The following is a 21,943-nucleotide window of genomic DNA, read 5'->3' on the forward strand; positions in this document are numbered from 1 at the left end:
TATCGCCGAGCATCCCAGGGGAAAAGCGTTGGACTTGCGCCGAGCCAACGCCAGAGCTGACCACCCGTCTCGTGTCATCGTCACCGCAAGGGCCCCTCAGCAGCTCCGACTTCAGAAAAACAAAGCGGGGCACGGCGACCCCTCGAACACGCCGGAAAAGACCGACTACCAAGACCCATCTGCAAGCCTGCTCCACTCGAAACAGCCATTGTTGCCATACAAGAAGCCACACCAACACCCACATCGCCGGACAGGCAGCCGACCGCAATGTCGTGAGCGTCCAGCACATGAAGTATGCAAACGGGATCTGAAGCTCTTCAAGGCGACGCCCCAAAGAGGGAAGCGACGATATCGACGCCGTCGCCTGACCCTGCCGGCCTTAGGCTTTCACCCGGAGAGCAAATCCGAGGGTGTAGGAGGATGCGGGGCTCCACAACGACGCCTCCAAGGAGGTTATTCGACGCCCACAGGCGCCGACGCCGCCGGCCGGCAAGACCGGGCAAGCTTCCGCCCGAAGCAATCCAACACCGCCATCACCCCCGCCCACAGCTCCTCCGCTAGCCCACCCACCTCTCGAAGAGCCACCGCGCCGGAAGCACTGGAGAGCCACCAAGCTGCACGCCTCCTCGTCGGCCCAACACGGACGAGCCAGAATTGGCCAGATCTGGAATCCCACCATCGCAGCGTCACCAGGAACCACCAAGGCCAGCGCAGCGCCAGCCCGCGCGAGGACGAGCACACAGAGCAGGGGGGGGGGGGGGTCCGCATCCGCCCCTACTTGCCGGAGAGGAGCAGCTGGCCTGAAGACCAGAGCTCGCCGACGAAGCTGCCGTGGCTGCCACCCGCGAGAGCCCTTGCTCGGAAGCCGCCACGCCAGAGAAGATCAGCGGCAGAAGAAGCCCAGCTGGCCGTCGGTGGAGCAGCCGACCCGCCTAGATCCGTTGCGCCATGAAAAAGGGGATCGAGCCTCCCCCACCCAAAGCTCCCGCGGCCTGACGAGATGAAGACGACCCCGCCGCCACCGTCCGCCGCCCGGGCTTAGCCCGGCGGCCTCCTCCGGCGACGGCAAGGGGAGGGCGTGGGGCGGGAGGGCGGCCCAGTGGCGCGACCGAGGATTCCGCCCGTGTCGCCTCGGATGAGACGACGCGGGGGCGAGATGTTCCGGAGCCGGATTCTGGCACCCAGTCGAAAATAATTGTATGTAGACTTTAACATATATGATGAGCACACTATGACATGGATACTGAGGGGGTGTTTGGTTCACGGACTTTTTAGTCCCAAAGACTAGAAAAAGTCCTTAAAAAGTCCCTAAGAACCAAACAGAAGGGACTTTTTTTACAGGAACTAGAAAAAGACTCTACTAGAGAGTCTTTTTTGATTAGTCCCTGGGACTAGAAAAAGTCCTAGGACTTCTGAACCAAACACCCCCTGATACATTCGGTGGGGGTGTGTTCATTTTGTCGATCTAGCTGGGCTTACGCTGTATCCACACATAGATGAGTTACCTTATTACACGGACATCATGGATACGTACTCAAGTGTACATGGCAGCATCGTATCCATCTTGGTTGATTACAACATAACCTAAAGGGATACCGGATTGAGGAAGAGTGCGGTGACGAGGTCCTTTAGGTCGCCACCGAAGGTGTAGGCATCCCTGCCTTTGAGATAAATGATCTCGTTTGTCCTTGCCATGTTCACCACCACCTCTGCCGCCGGCAACAGTGCACGGTCTATCTCGATGGTCACCTGGTTCAATATTCTCCACCTATTCTCTAGGAGTGCGGCGACAGCTGCCATAGCTTCATCATCCGTTGAGTCGTTCTCTATCATGTAGCACTCCACGGCGCTAGGCATATCCTTCTTATGCTTTCCCAACTGCATATATGTCCGTAAAAGGGGTACATTTGATGAGTATACGCATATGCTCATGCACCATGCAATGAATGTACAGCATATCACATTCTAATATGCAAACTTGTCTTTATTTTGTTTGCCAACATATATACCTTGTAAGAAGACATGCCATTGAGGAAGCGAGTGACTTGTGAACCAGCGCGGACCATTCCAGAAACTCTGTCTACCCATTCAAATACCTCTTGGCTTGCCACATCACCGTAGCCCATTAGTGTCACGAGAGTAAGCATCGGTAGACCCGAGGTCATAATAGATATCTCCTCATGTTCCTTGAAGCTCGGCCGATATTTCTTGCTAGACAAGACAGCCTCACGTAGGTAATATTGTGATGACAGCTTGTACTGTGTCATAATTTGAAACATGTGACATATGAATTAGTATCTCTGATAAATATTAGGAAGAGAGATAAAATAATTAATTGTACATACACATGCTCATACACTTTTAGTTGAATCTGTATCTCAATATAGGGCACCATACCGCTTTTTTAATGTAGGCCATGCGATACTTGTGGTTTGGTTCCAATGCATCCTCAAACTCTTTGAAATTGCCGAGAGTTTTGATGTACAACATGTGAAGATATTCCGGTAGAATAGAAACCTCATTTGCATCCCATCTACGAATAGATAGTACAATGATACCCATTAGAGATCATTTATACAAGGTCCACAGATGAAGTGAGAGTGAGAGATAGATCTAATAACTCATGAATCAGATAACTAGTAGTCTACCTTTGCATTGCTTCATTGAGCTTGTGACACTCCTCTAATGTGGCATGGACATCAAAAGTATCATCTAGAAGAGACACCATTCCAAACACCTTGGCGAATAGGATCCATGCACGAGAGTACTCCTCCTCATGGAGCATTCCACATGTCCAAAAGTAGATCTCCACCATACGGTCACGAGCATATGGTAGCTTCACGGTCTCATATAGGTCCCTCCACCATCTGCATGTGAAAATAGTTATTTTAACATAACAATCTTATAAATACCGATGACGTTTCTACTTCTTCAGGCGGGGTACCCTATCTATGCCCATGTCCTACTTCTACTTGAGTAGATTTTGTTTTAACTCTTATCTGGTATATTGTCTAGCTAGTTGGCCAAGATGATGATGTGGCAAAAGGACTATTTCGTTGAATATATGATATTTAGTTTAAAAATTAAATCATAGCAAGAGTTATTGATTCTCACACGCGCGCGCGTGCATGCGTGCGTGCGTGTGTGTGTGTATTCAATTGTCTCCAGAGTCCTTTCCCTTTTCAATGCCAATAAGCTAACAAAAATATTATCATGTGTTTCCAATGCTATTTTATTTAATTCTGCAAAAAATCTAAATATACTCCCTCCGTCCGGAAATACTTGTCACACAAATGCAGAAAAATGGATGTATCTAGAACTAAAATATGTCTAAATACATCAATTTCTCCGACAAGTATTTCCGGACGGAGGGAGCATATTATATCTTGCACAGTGAAAGACAACCATAACCGGTCCCTCCAAAACCAATGTCAAAATCATTCATACTCTTGAGGATTAATGTCCGACTAAGCATCAAATAACAGTTTGCATAATTTCTAAAGACAATTTCAGCTTAAGAAAGACGGTGGTAAAGATCCTAAATGACAATACTTGAAGATTAGGAGACAATATGGCACATTACAAATGCCTTGTGTCCAAAAAAGCCATCTAGCTAGCATATGAAAAGACATACGACACAATATCTACAACATAATAAACTCATATGTACATGTTGGTTTTATTATAGTGAAGAACTAGGATAAGCATCAATGAGAAAAGTTCAATTTATGAGAAGAAGACTTACAATGAGAGGTCCTTGAGCTCCTTGAGGTGAAGGATCCTAACGAGGTTAAAGTTCAGCCTAGAAAGCTCTAGCAACATGCCATCGTACACCCCTTCCTGCTCATACTCATCAATGTAGTGCATGGTTTCAATCCTTCTTGTGAACCATGGGAGGGGGATGTCTAGGGAACGGGAGATCTGCTCTGCAATTGGTGATCCGACATTGCCTTTGATAGCCTCCAGGTGGCCCCTTGCAAAGGAGATGACATCGTCGAGAGCGACCTCACCTGGTGTTGTCATGTGAGCTGCATTGTACAAGCTCAAAAGGCCCCTCGGGTCACTGCCAACGCTTTCGCTGAAACTACCTTGGTCCTCTCTGAATTTATCGAATACATCTGCATGCACATTGATTCAAAAATATATTATCAACAGACGTGACATGCATATTTTGAGCTGCTAAAATAACACAGCTTGATTCAAAATGGTTACTGATTAGTGACACTATGCACTTAATTACCCTCAGATGCCCAAAGTCCATGTTGCCGAAGTAGGCGAAACTTAAGTGCGGTGATGTGTAGGCTATTGGAGCCGTCAGTCTCCACCTGCTCTGCATGGACAAGGCTTAGTGCCTCTTCAATCTCTTCACGGAAGTGATTGTCTATGCCTAGTCGTTCAAGTGTGTCCACATATGTTAGTGCATCGGCTACAGTCATGGCGTCCTTGCCCCCCTTGAACGCCTGACGTACTTGCCCTTTAAGTTGCTCCGCCCTCTCCCTCATCTAATCCTCCGACCTCTGCTAGAAAGAACTCAATTAATCTTTGGATGTCAATCGTGCAGGTAGGATAAAATCATTAACTTGGACTATCCCACAAAAAGGAACTTCCGTAGTGAAGTTTCATGTAGCCTATTTTACTCATAAGATGTGTGTTGTCATTTGCGCGGTATTTGGTTCCTACGACCGTAATGAACTAATATCATCTACATAAAAAAGTTGACGAAATTCAATGTAGAGCATGGATGGTCCACGAAGCGTGACCTAATTAATCAACATGTAGCAGCTTCAAATCCTTGATTCTATAGAGTACTTAAAAGTTCTACCCCAAAATCAAAATTAAATTGTTGAAAGATAATGCATATAGTTAACATCAGGGCGCATGTTAGTGTAAGCATGCATGCATGCATACCTGTGAGATAGGAGGGACGTAGGTGACAAAGAAGTCACCCCACACGGAGGGCGCAAACTTCTCGCTAGTATCGACGCCACCGGCGGCCACCTGCACAGTGCTGCTGCCATCGGTCTTGGTCACCATATCGTGGCAGTTCACGACAGAAGCAGCCTGGATCGAGGGCGCCATTCAAAGGGTGCTGCAGTTACAATAATGTATTTGCTTCCTCAGCTGGTTGCAAATACTTGTAACAACTAGTGATGTACGTAGTGAGGTACTACAAGCAGTGCTTGCTGCAGGTAATGTATCTGAGGCTACAGGGGTCTCTATTTATAGACCTATAGCAAACTTGGCTATAGTTGTATCAACTGGTTGTATTGCAGTACTTCAAATGAGCCTATAATTAAGCGGGCCCAATCGTACCAAACCATTGCAGCCGTTTAAATATTTGGCGTTAGGTATGGCTCATGCAAAACGTTGCATTGGAGTACTTCAAATGAGCCTATAATTAAGCGGGTCCGAGACTCTCTACATCGTACCAAATCATTGTAGCCGTTTAAATATTTGACGTTAGTATGGCTCATGCAAAACGTTGCATTGCAGTACTTCAAATGAGCCTATCATTAAGCGGGCTCGAGACTCTCTACATCGTACCAAACCATTGCAGCCATTTAAATATTTAGCGTTAGGTATGGCTCATGCAAAAAGTTGCATTGCAGTACTTCAAATGAGCCTATAATTAAGCGGGCCGAGACTCTCTACATCGTACCAAACCATTGCCGCCATTTAAATATTTGGCGTTAGGTATGGCCCATGCAAAACGCGTGTAACATAACTAACTGGATTATTCCCTGTACTCGTGTAGGACGTGCATGTATCCACGTAGCCTATGCCGGTGGCTTGGCGATCGAGCAAAAAGCAGCAGATGAGTAAAGAAGCAGCTGATGCAGATATGCTATACAAAAAAATAGTGCTATAGAAAGGCTGTCACAGATGGCTCGCTTACTATGCATCGTTTTCCCTATATGGCGCCCGACAGATCATGTACGTACGTGTCCTCCATTAACATAGACGGATGCTATTGCAGTGCTATTGTAGGCTGTTTTTTCTGTTTTTGCAAGTTTTTTTTAGTCAATAGTTTTGCTATTATTGGGTTCTCTCTCAAGCAAGCCACAGTGACGAAAGCGAGGCAGGGTAGATTGCTAGCAGCCTTGCACAAAAATAGAATGAATTCTACAGAGTGTGGTTCTAATTAAGGCATACTTTTGTTTTGCTGGAGATTCTTAGACATACTTTAAGGTTTTGCCTAACAAAAAAGATCATACTCCTAGCAGTTTTATGTATATTTACTAGTTGCGGGCATCTTTTGAGCTTCCATGTTAATCCTAGTTGTTAGAAAATTGTGTCGGATGGACTAATCATCCACTAAAATTGTGTCAATTCAAGCTTTTAGTGTATAGATTTTCTGCTAGTTTCTCTCTCAAGCAAGCCGCTGGGACAAACACGAGGCTGGGTAGATTGCTATAAAAACATAGAATCAATTCTTTGATGCTAAGATTCATGGTTCTTAGACATGCTTTAAGTGTTGCCTGGTGGAAAAGATCATAGCAATTTTACGTACATCTTCCATCTCAAAATGTAAGATGTTTTTCAACATTATATTATTTACTAATTTGAGGCATATTTTCATCCTCCATTTTAATCCTAGTTGTCAGAATATTGTGTCGGATCAACTAAACATCCATCATTGGCCGTCAAATGAAGTGGCATACCCTGCTCCCGCCCTCTGCCACTAGGGGTATACTCCTCTCCTTCCTTCAACGCCGCTTCCCGCCTGATCTGCCAAGGACGAGTTTGTCTCATAAGCCATACAGCCTCCATGACAATATTGCCCCAACATGTATCAAACAAATTAAATATTTGCAACACCAAGTATTTTTGTATGAGGAATTTGTTTATATATGTAGGTGTAGGGGCATGCTAGTGGTACTCACTGAATTTGTTTATATTTAGGAATGGAGGTAGTACATGTTTATGCATCTATAATGTTGCTGGACCGTGTTTTTTCATTCACTCACAACTCCAATTTTTTGTAATAACTGGTGAAACATTTAGGATGCTATGGAACTACCAAATGGCCCGTCTATGACTATGATAATTTTACACTATGATGCCTTGTATATCTGCTAGCTAGGAACAAAGAGTCCTAACTACTGTATTCATGGGCGGACAAAGAAGGTGTGTGCAGATGTAATTGTGTGTCCACGTACAAATAATCCAGAGCACAATATAATATCTTCATGTTCTTTCCCTAGCCAACAACTCCAACTTCTTGCATTTCTTTGCAAAGCATCACAATTAGATGAAACGTTTACAATACATTTCCCTTCTACTTAAACAAATGACTAAATGCCGAAACCTTTCTAGACTATGACCACTAATTTGAACTAGCATGCCGTATATATTCTGCTAGCTAGCAGGTAAGAAAGAGTCCTAGTAAGTATTGATGCGGGCCATGTGTATGCAAATGAGAGTGGTTGCGCTTGCGCTCGTACAATAATCCAGAGTCTATAATCTTCATGTTTTGTCTTCTACACCGACAGCTCCAACTTTTTGAGTTTTTATGTAAAGCATCACAATTAGATGTCACGTTGTCAACACAGCGAATCCACCCAATGTCTGGTTTGCTAAATTTACTTATAAATATTTTTAGCACACGTTTTCATTCTAATAATTAGTTAGACAAAGAATTTTGCTGGGTTTGCCTTCTTGGGTGCAGAGGTGCAAAAAAGCAATATTTTTTTTTTAAAAATCTGTGTGTCACAAACAAATTTTGTAAATAGGACTCACTGTGTAATATAAGTAAAGTGACTAATCACTCTAGAAAGAAACACTCAGGTTGTGGCTAGTTTGGCGCGGAGAGATCTCAGAGATCCCTTGGCTCATTGTTTATTTCCTTGGCATCAATGCATGTAGAAATCCGATGCTGTGCCTGGAGATACCTTACCTTTGTCCCCGAATGCTAGATGCAAGGCTGTCGTCGGTGCTAACGGCAAGGGAATCACCCATTCATGTGTAGGTTGGGCAAATAAATGTGTGAAGAGAAAAATAAGATATCTTGGATCAAGAGAGAAATGATTGGAAGTGTGTGTCACGTTTACATATATTTAGTTAATGCATGGCTCCAGATTGCAGGTTCTCGGGATAAGATATCCCTTTGAAGTACGTCAAGTAAATTAAGGCGAGTGGGGAGTAGTTTGATTTGATTCTCCAGATTGATTGGTTATACTATAATGAAGCAAGCATCACAACACAACACAAAGTACACACACAAACATCTATTCTTTGTACTACGTATGAAGTTCAAAGCACAAACATTTATTCAAAAGCAAACTGCTCTCTCTCTCTCTCTCTCATACACACACACACACACAATGGTGGTTGCCTAATGGAGCTAGAGCGAAATGCACACTTTGCTTCACCCTCCGCATTGTTGCCTACACACCGATGCAATTCATGGGCCAAAACAAATGAACTCACAAGCCTTTCGAGTGTTTTTTCCCAGCAGTTCTCACTTTTTTGATGGAAGTTTGGGTGGTTCTAACTTTCTCTAGATGAGCTAGAACAAGTCACACAACGGACTAAGCAAAACATACCAGCCATCTGTATAACGCCGGCTTGTATGCTCGCTCACAAAGTGAGATTCAAGCGAAGTAAGCATAGTTTTGATGGTCAACTTCATTGTGGTGGAACTAGCCCACCTAAGTTCAAGTCTTAGACTTGGCACATGTGCTTGTATATTTCATGGCTTTATTCCATGTTTTCCAAGCACCTTGCTAAAATATGAGTATCACGTTTGTTAGGTCGGCATCTTCTTTAATTTCTAGATCATGCCTCATACCGTGCATCACATTGTCGGTGTATTGAAGGGTAGGGTGACACCATCTACCAGGCATGGCACCACTCTCGCAATTTGGCCAGATTTTTTTCACGTGCTCGATCAAGATTGCCAACATATTCGGAATATCAAACACATTTTCCTCTAATGCACGCACTTGCTACATGATTAGTCGTCCATGTGCCTTTTAATTTATATGCACCACATATTGTTTGTCAAGAGTTTGATGATTAATTAGATGATGTCAATCATGAGCTTAAAATCCTAATGTGGGTGATGTGTGTGCACTTGGAGGAGGTTGTCGAGGAAAATATTACTCAACAAGGATGACAACGTAGTATGAAACAACCCTCACTACTACAAACAATGAATGTAGGATATGGCCCATGGAGGCTGTTTTGAGCGTTAAAATCTTTAGCCGCCCCTAATGAGCTTGCTCAGATGGTAGAGAAAAATAAAGTCGCCTCCAATGAGTTGACACAGTATTGGAGGCGGTTTGAAAAACAAAACCGCCTTTGACCACGCAGGGGGGTATTGGAGACGGGTTTTCACTGGTAAACCGCCTCCGACGTGTGTTATCATGCATATAAACCCTCATAGATCAAACCGTCAGACTATTACTTCTCCACTATGCATAAGACACTATGTTAAATAGTATAGTCTTTTGAGCAGTGCCATTTAAACAGTGAGCATGGTAGCACCCATCTTGATCCAGGAATGTACAACATGAAAATCGATCTCAACATCCATTAAACAAATTAATCTCCAAAGTTCTTTTTTAGTTTCTTTAATCGATACACATTCATGCTTTTGAATGTAGATGTAGAGAACATTGTTTGGATGGGTGACTGGGTACACCCTTACCTTTATCTTTCTTGTGTTGTGACACTCCTTTGAATATAAAACACATATGCATCAGTTGGACTCTTGTTTTATTGTTGTGATAATTACAAAATAATTAGCACCCTACATTGTCTTCAATGGGAGCAGTTGGCTGTCCTTTATGTATTTTTATTACCTGTCCATTTTTGTAATGTCTTTATGTTTATTCTTACATTATATGTTGCAAAAGAGCGTCCGCGTGTTCCATTTGTATCACATTGAGGGGTTACAACACACATAGCATCTTTCTGGAGAATGGGCTGGAGGGACAGCTTGCCCAGAACACTACAGAAAAATACATATAAAACAGAAAACTAGAAAGAAATTCTTCTATGCATGAACTCATCGTCACCGTCTTCAACCTCCGTTGCTACCGTAGAGAAGGGAGAGGTGGAACTGCAGTGGACGGGTATCATCGGAGACACACCCCTAGATTATATCATGACATAGATCCTCGATAGATAACTGGCCTCTTGTTATTCCATGCAGATGATATTTTAAATTAGTCTCTAATATTTTACCTGAATAAATCCTAGGACGGTATACAATGTAACAGACTAATAACTGTTGATTGAGAAAACAGAAAGGAGAAAATATATGTTATCATTCTCTTAGCTATGTTAAGATTTCTTCACCTAAATAAGCTAACATATCATCACTGTATCAAATGCTATCAATTATCACACAGTTTCTTAATGAATATTAATCATCACATATTTTTTGAAAAGAAGGAAAAGCCCCCAGCCTCTCCTTATGTCATGATATAATCTAAAACAATGCATGTTGAATAATTTGCACACAAGCATCATGTTGTTGCACATTATTCAATATCCACTATTTTAGATAACAAGGCAAAAAGAAAGGGCAAACAAAGTAGATAAAGTGCTAGCACAACCAAAAGCGAATATGATTCAAAAACACGTTCATGCTTTAACAATGCTATTGCTAACGAACATATGAACAAAAGTTCCAAGAGATAACCCTAATAAATATTTTATTGTGTACTTGTCATTTTTTGTTCTTTAGATGATATCGATCGAGCAAAAGAAATATACATTGTAGATATGCTAAGGTTACAAGATGGGCCTAAGGATTTTTTTTCTAACCCTAACTTTTCTGACCACACTCTATCTGGGGCCGGGGTGGAAGGCGGTTTGGTATAGTTAGTCCCTTGGGATTTTTTATAGCTCACATGCCGTAACATGTTTGAACTTGAAATTTTGCATGGCAATAGAACATTACCCGCTTAACTTTCCATATTTTTTTGAAACTTCAAAACATCATTTTCTCGTGGGTTTCACCGGTTTCCATCGAATGTTGGTTTCCATATGATTTTTTCCCTTCCCTTGGTAGGTTCCATCTTCCATGTACTTGGGTGGGTTGGGGATTTTGGGGCGGGGGTGTTGTACTAAAGGTGATTAGAGGTGATCCCTCTGTCTTTGAAACATTCGTATCATACTGCTTGAACTATGTGAGTTGGCTTGGAGTTGAATTTGATTATTTGGATATCTCTGAACTATATTTTAGGATGTTACTTTTTATTTTATTTCAAGAAATTGCTGTTATTGATCTATTCTACATAGAAGCAAGTGGAAACCAAATAATTTTAGATAAATCAGTTTGTTCGGCTATTGGTGGAAGGATCACATAGAATGTAAACATCATATCTTATCTAACGTTGTTTGTTATGAAGCGCTTTTGATTACGGGTAAAAATGAATGTGATCTTGTTTTGATACTAATCATGACAATTGATGGAGACTATGCATGTGATGTCTCGCTATAATTTTTAATGAAGAATGGCGTGATTGAAGATAATATTGAGGAGCAATATATTCATTCTCAAGTTGGACAATTTTTAGATAATACTATTTTCAAAGTGCATGCACACTGTGTTGTTTAAGCTTAATCGCTTACTCCCGTTGTCTGGGTAAGGCCTGATTGTTTTGATTTACCTTGACCATTAGTTAGACCAATTAATACTATATGACATATATGCCATAAGGTTGTCTGTAGTGGGAGTATCATATACTAGTATGATACTAGCCTACCTTCTAGATCTGTAGGACCTCGTTGTCGTTTTGCATGATACATATTAACATACTCCCTCCATTTCACAATGTAATGCGCCCGCGCTTCCTGAGATCTAAGTTTGACCATAAATTTGACCAACGAGACCGACTGCGGCGGGAGTAGAATTTATACCACTGAATTCGAATTGAAATACAAATTTAGTGGTATAATTTTTGTTCCCGCCGCAATCGGTCTTGTTGGTTAAATTTATGGTCAAACTTAGCTTTCGGGAAACGTGGGCGCACTACATTGTGGAATGGAGGGGGTATCATTTATTACTATACGGTATGATGATATAATAGTACTAGCATCTTCTCTTTTCTCAGTTAATACTGTGGCTTATGTCAACAATATGTCTAGTTAGCATTGCATGAGGCTGCACAATTACGTTACTTACTTTCATGTGTACTTGATCACAAGTAAAGTATAAATTATATTACTTTGGTCAAATTGCTCCATATGGACATGCAAGCTATTCATGCACAGTCAACATGGTCCAAATTACATTACTTGGATTAGTTCCTTGATCAACGTGGAGAGTGTACAGGGAAAGCTAGTCATGCATAGTCCAGATGCGCGCAGCAGCCGCTGCATGCACACATGCATCATGAGTTCATGCTATAACTACCGCATGGGAGTTAAGATTAAGTATGCCACCTATCATATCATGCATGCTCCTGGGTTAACTTGCAGGTTCTTGCTTGCTACTCCCTCCAGTTCGAAATATAAGGCTTTTTAGATATTTCAATATGGACTACATACAGATGTATATAGACGTATTTTAGAGTGTAGATTCACTCATTTTATTCTTATGTAGTTTATATTGGAATCTCTAAAAAGACTTATATTTAGGAACGGAGGGAGTACATCCTATAAGTATGCTATATCTATCATCGAGCCAGAAACAATCTAATCCTCCGGTTGCCAATTAACTGATCGGCCATGGAGGTGCTAAGCATGTTTTTTATTATTACCCAAACCACGATACTCTTCCTTTTGTTTCTTAAATTCACATCCTACGGTAACAAAAGCCTCTGGTGTGAGTTATCCTGCATATATAACCCCTCAAAATTCAAACCATTACACTATCACATCTACACTACGCATAAGAGACTATGTTAAATAGTATAGTCTTTCAGACTGTGCAAATAAACAGCTCTGATGGTACCACCCATATTGAGCCAAGAATGTAGAACATGAAAATCGATTTCAGCGTCCTTAAATTTTAAACCAATCAATTTCCATTGTCCTCTTTTATTTCCTTTAATCAATAGTAATTCATGCTTTCAAATGCAGATATGACCAGCTGGGCTCGGAAATGAGTCACCGATTGTTTGGATGTATGACTGTGTACACTCTTACCTTTTCTATGTTGTGTGGTGACACTCCTTTGAATATGAAACAGATAGGTGTACCAATTGCAAAATAATTAGCACCCTACATTGTCTGTGGGTGGGAGCAGTTGGGGTGTCCTTTATGTATTTTCATTACCCTGCCCATTTCTGTAATCTCTTATGTTTATTCATGTATTATATGTATTAAAAGAGCGTCTACGTGTTCCATTCATATCATATGAAGGGGTTACAACACATGTAGTATCTTTCTGGAGAAGGGATTGGAGGGACAGCTTGCCCAGAACACGAGAAAAAAAAATCGCTATAAAACAAAAAAGTACAAAAAAAGTCCTTCTATGCATCAACTCATCGAGTCACCATCTTCAACCTCCGTTGCAGCCGTTGGAGAAGGGAGAAGGTGGAACTGTGTATACAGATCGGTGGGAGCACCATCGGAGTCGCACTCCATTTCTATATGCTTAGATTATATCAAGACATGATCAACGATAGATAATTGACCTCTTGTTCCGCCTTGTAGATAATATTTCAAATTAGTCTCTACTGTTTTTGACCCTGGGCAAATTCTAGAAGTGTGTACAATGTAGCAGAGCAATGTCATTCTCTTAGCGAAGTTACGAGTTGTTCACGTAAATAAGATAACTATCACCATTCTACCGAATGCCATAAGGCTGTTTGTAGTGAGGAGTATCATATACCAGTATCATGCATATGATACTAGTGTCCACCTCTGCAGTGCATAATATCATAGGTAGGCATTTTAAATTATGCCATTATTGTTTTGTATGGCACATATTAACATATCATTTGTTATGATCTGGTATCATGATATGATACCAACATCTTCTTTTTCTCAAAAAAATTTGCGGGAAAACCTTCAATCTATTCATCTTTTACATCCAGATCGGTAGACCACCTAACGAAGACTACCAGCACTGAAGCGAGCCGAAGGTGCACCGCCATCGCCCCTCCCTCGCCGGAGCCGGGCAAAACTTGTTGGCATGTAAGCAATATGTACATACTTGGCATTGCATTAGGCTTCATAATTGAGCTACTTACTTTCATGTGTACTCGATCACAAGTAAGTAGAAATTATACTTTGATGAGAGCTCTGTATCGACAAGCGCAAGCTATTCATCCATAGTCGACATATAGAGTCCGAATTACAATACTTGGATTAGTTCCTTCCTCAATTTGGAGTGTGTTTTGGGAAAGCTAATCATGCATAGTCGTCCAGATGCGCGCAGCAGCTGCTGCATGCATGCACACATGCATCATGCTACAACCACCGCATGGAGCAATAAGATTAATTAAGTATGACATCCATCATATCATGCACGCTCCAGGGTTAACTTCATCGTTCTTGCTACATCCTATAAGTATGCTATCTATCATCGAGCTCAAAGCCCAGAAACAAGGCTAATCTCCTCTAGTTGCCAATTAACTGTCCATGGAGGTGTTAAGCATGTTTTCTTTTATTGCTCAAGCCACGATACTTTTCCTTTTGTTTCTTAAACTCACAGCCTACGGCAACAAAAGCAAATTACACAAGAAGCAGCTGCCTCCCGGGCCATGGAGCCTTCCGTTCATCGGCAGCCTCCACCACGTCTTGCGTGGCCTCCCACACCGCACAATGAGGGAGTTGTCTCACCATCATGGACCCCTGATGTTCCTCAGGCTTGGCGAGGTTCCAACCTTGGTCGTCTCCAGCGCCGAGGCGGCGGAGCTGGTGATGAGGACCCACGACCTGTCGTTCGCCTCCCGACCGAGCAGCGTGACCATCAACATCGTCGGCTGCTGCGGGAAGGGGATCGGCTTCGCCCCCTACGGCGACCGCTGGCGCCAGATGAAGAAGATTTGCATCATGGAGCTTCTCAACGCCAAGCAGGTGAAGCACGTGGAGTCCATAAGGGCCGACGAGGTGGGCCGCCTCCTCCGCTCCATTGCGGCGGCCTCTGGTTTCGTCAACCTCAGCAAGAAGGCGTCGGCGCTGGCGAACGACATCGTCGCCATGGCCATGTTCGGTGGCAAGTGCGCGGGGGAGAAGTCCGAGTTCGTGCTCGCCTACGACCAAGTAAGTGAGCTGGTGGCCGGGTTCTTCCCGCTGGACTTCTTCCCGTCGTCGCGGATCGTGCGGCGGCTGAGCACCGTCGAGCGCCGCCTCCGCGGGAGTTATGGCTGCATCCAGCGCATCATTGCGAGTATCGTCGAGAGCCGCAATGCGGAGATCGCTGCCAACGGGGATCAAGAGGATTTCCTGGGCGTGCTGCTCAGGCTGCAGAAGCAGGATTCACTTGCTTTCCCTCTGACACCTGAGACTATTGGCGCCATCATGTTTGTAAGTACTCCTTCCATTTTGAATAGTACTACGTAGAAGAATAATTTGGCCTCCTACGCTATTAATGTGATTCAAGTAGTCTTGTTCTCACCAACAAGAAAGTAGTCTTGTTCTTGTATGCCTCGTGTCTAATGAACTCGTGAGAGAGTACTAGTTTTTCCTCCATTAGACTAGTTTGATAGGTTATGTCATCCTCACTCTTATTTGCTTCAACAGTTTGTGTCTTAACCTCCTCAAAAAAAATAGTGTCTTAATATATTTTGTTTATATTTTTATAAATTGTGCATAACATAGCTATTGCTTCAGGACATATTCGGAGGCGCTACTACAACCCTAGGATCCACTGTAGAGTGGGCTATGTCGGAGCTGTTGAAAAAACCCGAGACTATGGCAAAGGCACAACTAGAGGTTCGAAGCGTTCTAGGTGCACTACGAGGTGTCATCACTAATACTGACCTTGGTGGACTCAACTACATGCGAATCATTATCAAGGAGGTTCTTAGGTTGCATCCTCCCAACCCTATGCTTGTCCCCCGTGAGTCAAGAGAGGACTGTGAAATCATGGGTTATCACATTCCCAAAGGCACAAAGATACATGTTAATGCATTTGCAATTTCTCGGGATCCAAGATATTGGTACAACCCAGAGGCATTTAACCCAGAGAGGTTTGAGAATAGCAATGTTGATTTTAAAGGAACAAATTTTGAGTTCACCCCCTTCGGGGCAGGTCGTCGACAGTGTCCTGCGATTCTGTTTGGCACGTCTGCCGTGGAGATTGCATTGGCGAATCTTCTCTACCACTTTGAATGGGTGCTTCCTGATGGAGAGAATTCGCATTCGTTGGACATGTCTGAGACTTTTGGGATGGGAGTAAGGAAAAAGGTAGAGCTGCATTTGAGAGCTACTCCGTATGTACAATCTGGTTATGTATAAGTATATGGACGTGGCTTATTGCCCCTTGAGATCCCTCGTCATCATGTTCTTCCACTTGTATTTCAACTTCATAATAAGAATGGGTGTTTATGCCAACATGTCAAGTTAGTTTGATTTGCTTGTCTGGTGGTTGATGTGGTTGCATTGAATGTTGTAATAATAACATTGTGATGATTGTGTGAATTCTCTTGGTGTAGATGCAGATTGCAGTAATATTTTCTTTCTATCAAGTAAAGATATGGACACGGAATGTAATGCATATCGATATGTACACATACAAGTGTGTTGATATATGATCTAAATTATACTATTAGGTCTAAACATTGTGTGTCATTGGAGAGGACATGCTCGAGTAACTTATATACCACCTATTAAGCGGGATGGGTGATATTTGGTGACATCAAATCCCTCGTATGTGTAAGCACTTATGTGGGGGTATAGGGAACCGGGTCACTACCTCCTCCTCCTCTAACTCAGCCCATTCTCATCCTTGGACCACACTCTATCTCCCTCGAGATCCTAGTTTTTCTAAATGCTACATCTTGCATATGCAAGGAGAAGAGAAAGATTTCATGTGGAACCTTTGAAATTGTAGTAGAGTTAAATTACAACCCTCAGGTTCAATATCATTTAAAATGCAACTCGTAACTCTAAGCACCACTAAAACACCCACCCATATCTACTTTTTGAGGGGTTTTGTCTAGCTTTTCCCACGTGGATGCCAATTCACACTAGTGCAGAACCGGCCTTTAGTGCCGGTTCGTAACGGCCTTTAGTGTCGGTTCGGCAACCGGCACTAAAGAGTGGGGACTAAAGCCTCCCCCCCTTTAGTACCGGTTTTTCATGAACCGGCGCTAAAGTGTCACCACGTGGCACGAGCCAGGCCCGGGTGCGCGTAGGACATTAGTACCGGTTGATAACACCAATCGGTACTAAATGTTTAGGGGGGGGGGGGTTGGCTTTATTTTCCATTCAATTTTTTTTGTTTGCTGGTATTTCACGATACTACAAATTGTACACGTTATGCATATATATAAATAGATTTTCTCGTACGTAGAACCGCATATATATATATAAATATATATCATCGAATGTCTCACAACCAACACCATCAATTATTCACACATACACATGTATATACATATACAATTTCTCCTACATGTTGCCTTGGTGCCTCCGGAGCACGATGACAAGTGGTTCATGGGGGCGGTAGCGGGTAATAGTATTCTCCTTTGGTATCTATGACCCGGTCGAGCAAAAATCCGGCTATTTCCTCTTAAAGTGCTAGTATGCGGTCGCTGGTAGGAGCTTATCCCGCACCTCTCTGAACTATTAAGAAGGAGATCAATATGCATGTGTATTAGTTGTGTGACTAGATATCGATAATGGTGTGAATAGTGTTTTGACAAACGTACCCAGTCCTGTCTATCAGATCTGCTCCTTTCGGACGCCATCATGCGAATGTTCTCGCAAATGTAGAATGCACATAGATCATTCCCCCGCCTGCTTCAGGGCCTTTACGAGAATGGAATTGAATCAGATAATGATTAATCAAGCATGATAATTAATTAATGATATTGAAACAAGAATTAAAGAGATGGTAGCTAGCTAGTACTACTTAATTACTTACCTTTGGTTGATGCCAAAACAACTTTTTTGCCCATTTGCCTGGAGTCACATTGATGAACTTTGCCCATGCCCTGCCCGCCGGCAAAGAAAATTAATAAAGGGGTTATTAAATAGTTCATATCAGAAAATGACGAACTAATAATAGGCCGAGATATAGTTAATAATGATTGAAATTGCCTGTTGACTATCCCCTTCACGATGGTGTAGTCTTTATCTTCTTTAAGTAGTGAGTCCAGTAATTCAACTCTTCCTTCCTCAACTTTAATGTCTAACAAGATCTAGTGGAAACTGCATGCGCACACGTTTGCATGTCTTAATTAAGCAGGCAGGTGCATAAAATTAATCAACTATCGTAAACCGTATACACTTAATTATTAACATCTAGCTAGCTAGTAAGCAAAAACAAAATTTTTATTACAAGAAGGTGTGACTAACATGAAGTTGTAAGGAAGTAGTATATCTTCATTGGTATTGAGGCGCTTCAAGAACTCTAGCATGCTTTCCTCTACACCTGCTTGATAAATTGGAAGCTTCCATATGTACTCATTAATGGTATTTGGGTCAATGCACCCAATGCCATAGCGTCCAGATTTTTTCATTTCATACATCTTCATCCTGCATATAATACCACAGAAAAGAATATAGTGAGGATAATTACATGTAATGATTAATCAAAATTATCACTACATAGCTAGCTTGAGACTGCTGACTCGGTGGCGGACTTCGAGGAGGAGTCGGCTCACGCGTTCGTGGACTTGGAGGACTGCTGACTAGGTGGCGGACTTCGAGGAGGAGTCGGCAGACAACGCGGTGTCGGTGCACTTGGAAAGATGATGCAATCCTTTCTCCATAGGATGTTACGATGTACGGCCTCTCCCAGTGTGCGCTCACCGTCACCTCCAGCAATGTCAAGTGCTAGCATCGAATATGGCTCCACCACTTCATCAACCATGACACGAGCATAGCCCTCTGGAATCGGGATGCAATGGAAGGTTGAAAGTGCAACTATCCCTAGATGGTTTTGGTAATTCATAACAACATATAGCTCATTGAGCTAATGCTATTCCAAGACATATATTTCAGGAAAGCTCAATGAATGGCATGGCATGGATGATGAAAGTGGATCCCTCAAAATACTAAGGACAAAGGATTGGCTCAAGCTCATTATCTCAAGACTCTTCATTTTATATTTTAGTGATCCAAGATCACATTGAGTCTATAGGAAAAGCCAATACTATCAAGGAGGGATGAGGTGTTGCTTAATGAGCCTCTTGCTTCATGTGCTTAGTGATATGCTCCAAAACCCTCAGCTACTTTCTCACATTCACAAATGACCTAAACCCAAAGCCAAAATCGGTCACACCGATTCTTCCTATCCGGCGCCACCGAGTTCAAATGTCATAGCCACTGCCACAAACCGTAGGCAAATCGGTTCTACCGATAGGGATCTCGGTCTCACCGAGATGGGATTGTAATCTCTCTGTTTCCCTTCGTAACATTTCAGTCAAACCGAAGTGAGCGATCGGTCCCACCGAGATTGCAATGTAAACTCTCTGTTTCCCTTTTGTAACATTTCGGTCTCACCGAAAAGAGCAAATCGGTCCCACCGAGTTTACCTAACCAACTCTCTGGAAAGCTTATTACCAAAATCGGTCTCACCGAGTTTGTGTAATCGGTCTTACCGAGATTACGTTATGCCCTAACCCTAACCAAATCGGTCTCACAGAGTTGCATGTCAGTCCCACCGAAAATCACTAACGGTCACTAGGTTTACTAAATCGGTCCGACCGAGTCTGTTGAATCGGTCCCACCGAGTTTGGTAAATTGTGTGTAACGGTTAGATTTTGTGTGGAGGCTATATATACCCCTCCACCTCCTCTTCATTCATGGAGAGAGCCATCAGACTAAACCTACACTTCCAACTTACCATTTCTGAGAGAGAACTACCTACTCATGTGTTGAGGCCAAGATATTCCATTCCTACCATATGAATCTTGATCTCTAGCCTTCCCCAAGTTGCTTTCCACTCAAATCTTCTTTCCACCAGATCCAAATCCTATGAGAGAGAGTTGAGTGTTGGGGAGACTATCATTTGAAGCACAAGAGCAAGGAGTTCATCATCAACGCACCATTTGTTACTTCTTGGAGAGTGGTGTCTCCTAAATTGGCTAGGTGTCACTTGGGAGCCTCCGACAAGATTGTGGAGTTGAACCAAGGAGTTTGTAAGGGCAAGGAGATCGCCTACTTCGTGAAGATCTACCGCTAGTGAGGCAAGTCCTTCGTGGGCGACGGCCATGGTGGGATAGACAAGGTTGCTTCTTCGTGGACCCTTCTTGGGTGGAGCCCTCCGTGGACTCGCCCAACCGTTACCCTTCGTGGGTTGAAGTCTCCATCAACGTGGATGTACGATAGCATCACCTATCGGAACCACGCCAAAAACATCCGTGTCTCCAACTGCATTTGAATCCTCCAAACCCTTCCCTTTACTTTCTTACAAGTTGCATGCTTTAATTTCCGCTGCCTATATACTCTTTGCATGCTTGCTTGAATTGTGTGATGATTGCTTGACTTGTCCTAAGATAACTAAAATCTGCCAAACTCTAAAATTGGGAAAAGGTTAAGTTTTTAATTGGTCAAGTAGTCTAATCACCCCCCTCTAGACATACTTCAAGGTCCTACAAGTAGTATGAAAGCTTTGGTCTCCATTTGCTTTGATTTCCATAGCTTTTGGTGGTCATAGCCTTGGTTTCACAACCTAGGAGAGTATGGCGTCTAGCGAGGGAAATTATCACCGTAGAGGTCCTTACTTTGATGGTAGTAATTTTGCTAGTTGGAAGCATAAGATGAAAATTCATATTCTCGGACATAACCCCGCCGTTTGGGCTATTATTTGTATTGGCTTGCAAGGTGAATTCTTTGATGGGAGAGAGCCGAACCGTGAAGCTAATGCGGAAGAATTGAAGATGCTGCAATACAACGCTCAAGCTTGTGATATCATCTTCAACGGTTTGTGCCCCGAAGAATTCAACAAAATCAGTCGTCTTGAGAATGCAAAGGAAATTTGGGACACTTTGATTGATATGCACGAAGGTACCGAATCCGTCAAGGAATCCAAGTTAGATGTGCTCCAAAGTCAGCTTGACAAGTTCAAAATGAAGGATGGTGAAGGTGTCGCTGAAATGTACTCTAGGCTTGCTCTTATTACAAATGAGATTGCCGGCTTAGGGAGTGAAGAGATGACCGACAGATTCATCATCAAGAAGATCCTAAGAGCATTGGATGGAAAGTATGATACCATGTGCACATTGATCCAAATGATGCCAAACTACAAAGATCTCAAGCCAACGGAAGTCATTGGAAGGATTGTTGCTCATGAGATGTCACTCAAGGATAAGGAGGAACTTCACAACAAGTCAAGTGGTGCTTACAAATCCTTAAGTGAAGCCCCCGCATCATCAAGTGAGAAACAAACCTTCAATGAATAATTGAGCTTAATGGTGAAGAACTTCAACAAATTCTACAAGAGTAGAAGCAAAGAAAGAAGCTCCAAGTCAAGGTCTTACCATGACAAAAGATCTTCCAGTCGAGAGCGTAATTGCTACAATTGTGGTAGGCCTGGACAATATTCCAATGAGTGTACGGCACCTTACAAAAGAAGAGAAGATTCTCCAAAAAGAAGAAGTAGAAGAGAAGAATCACCACCAAGAGATAGGAGGAGTAGAGATGATCGTTATGAACGAAGATCCTCTCGGAGAAGCAAAGATTCGGAAAGGAAGGACAAGTCATCAAGGAGCTACACAAAATGAAGACATCAAGCTCATGTTGGTGAATGGGTTTCCGGCTCCGACTCCGACAAACACTCCGAGAGAAGCTATCACTCCGACTCCGAACATACTCAAGATGAAGGTGTTGCCGGTCTAGCACTTGTGTCAACCAACTTCCACGACAT

General features: G+C 42.8%; 2 protein-coding genes across 2 annotated transcripts; one reads left to right on the forward strand and one right to left on the reverse strand.

Moving 5' to 3' along the window:
• Positions 1–1,229: 1,229 nt before the first annotated feature.
• LOC123066185 (eudesmanediol synthase-like) lies at positions 1,230–5,177 on the reverse strand. The gene is made up of 7 exons (XM_044489319.1): positions 4,909–5,177; positions 4,241–4,517; positions 3,746–4,118; positions 2,649–2,867; positions 2,398–2,533; positions 2,010–2,258; positions 1,230–1,878 (listed from the first exon to the last, which is right to left on the reverse strand). Exons 2-7 carry the CDS (start codon positions 4,500–4,502, stop codon positions 1,585–1,587), a joined length of 1,533 nt encoding a protein of 510 aa, XP_044345254.1. The 5' UTR covers positions 4,503–4,517; positions 4,909–5,177; the 3' UTR covers positions 1,230–1,584.
• A 9,349-nt stretch (positions 5,178–14,526) lies between these two features.
• Positions 14,527–16,443, forward strand: LOC123066186 (desmethyl-deoxy-podophyllotoxin synthase). The gene is made up of 2 exons (XM_044489320.1): positions 14,527–15,432; positions 15,739–16,443. The coding sequence occupies exons 1-2, from the start codon at positions 14,545–14,547 to the stop codon at positions 16,363–16,365; spliced, it is 1,515 nt and encodes a 504-aa protein (XP_044345255.1). The 5' UTR covers positions 14,527–14,544; the 3' UTR covers positions 16,366–16,443.
• Positions 16,444–21,943: the final 5,500 nt, after the last annotated feature.

The sequence above is a fragment of the Triticum aestivum genome, chromosome 3B (assembly GCF_018294505.1).
Source record: "Triticum aestivum cultivar Chinese Spring chromosome 3B, IWGSC CS RefSeq v2.1, whole genome shotgun sequence".
NCBI lineage: Eukaryota > Viridiplantae > Streptophyta > Magnoliopsida > Poales > Poaceae > Triticum > Triticum aestivum.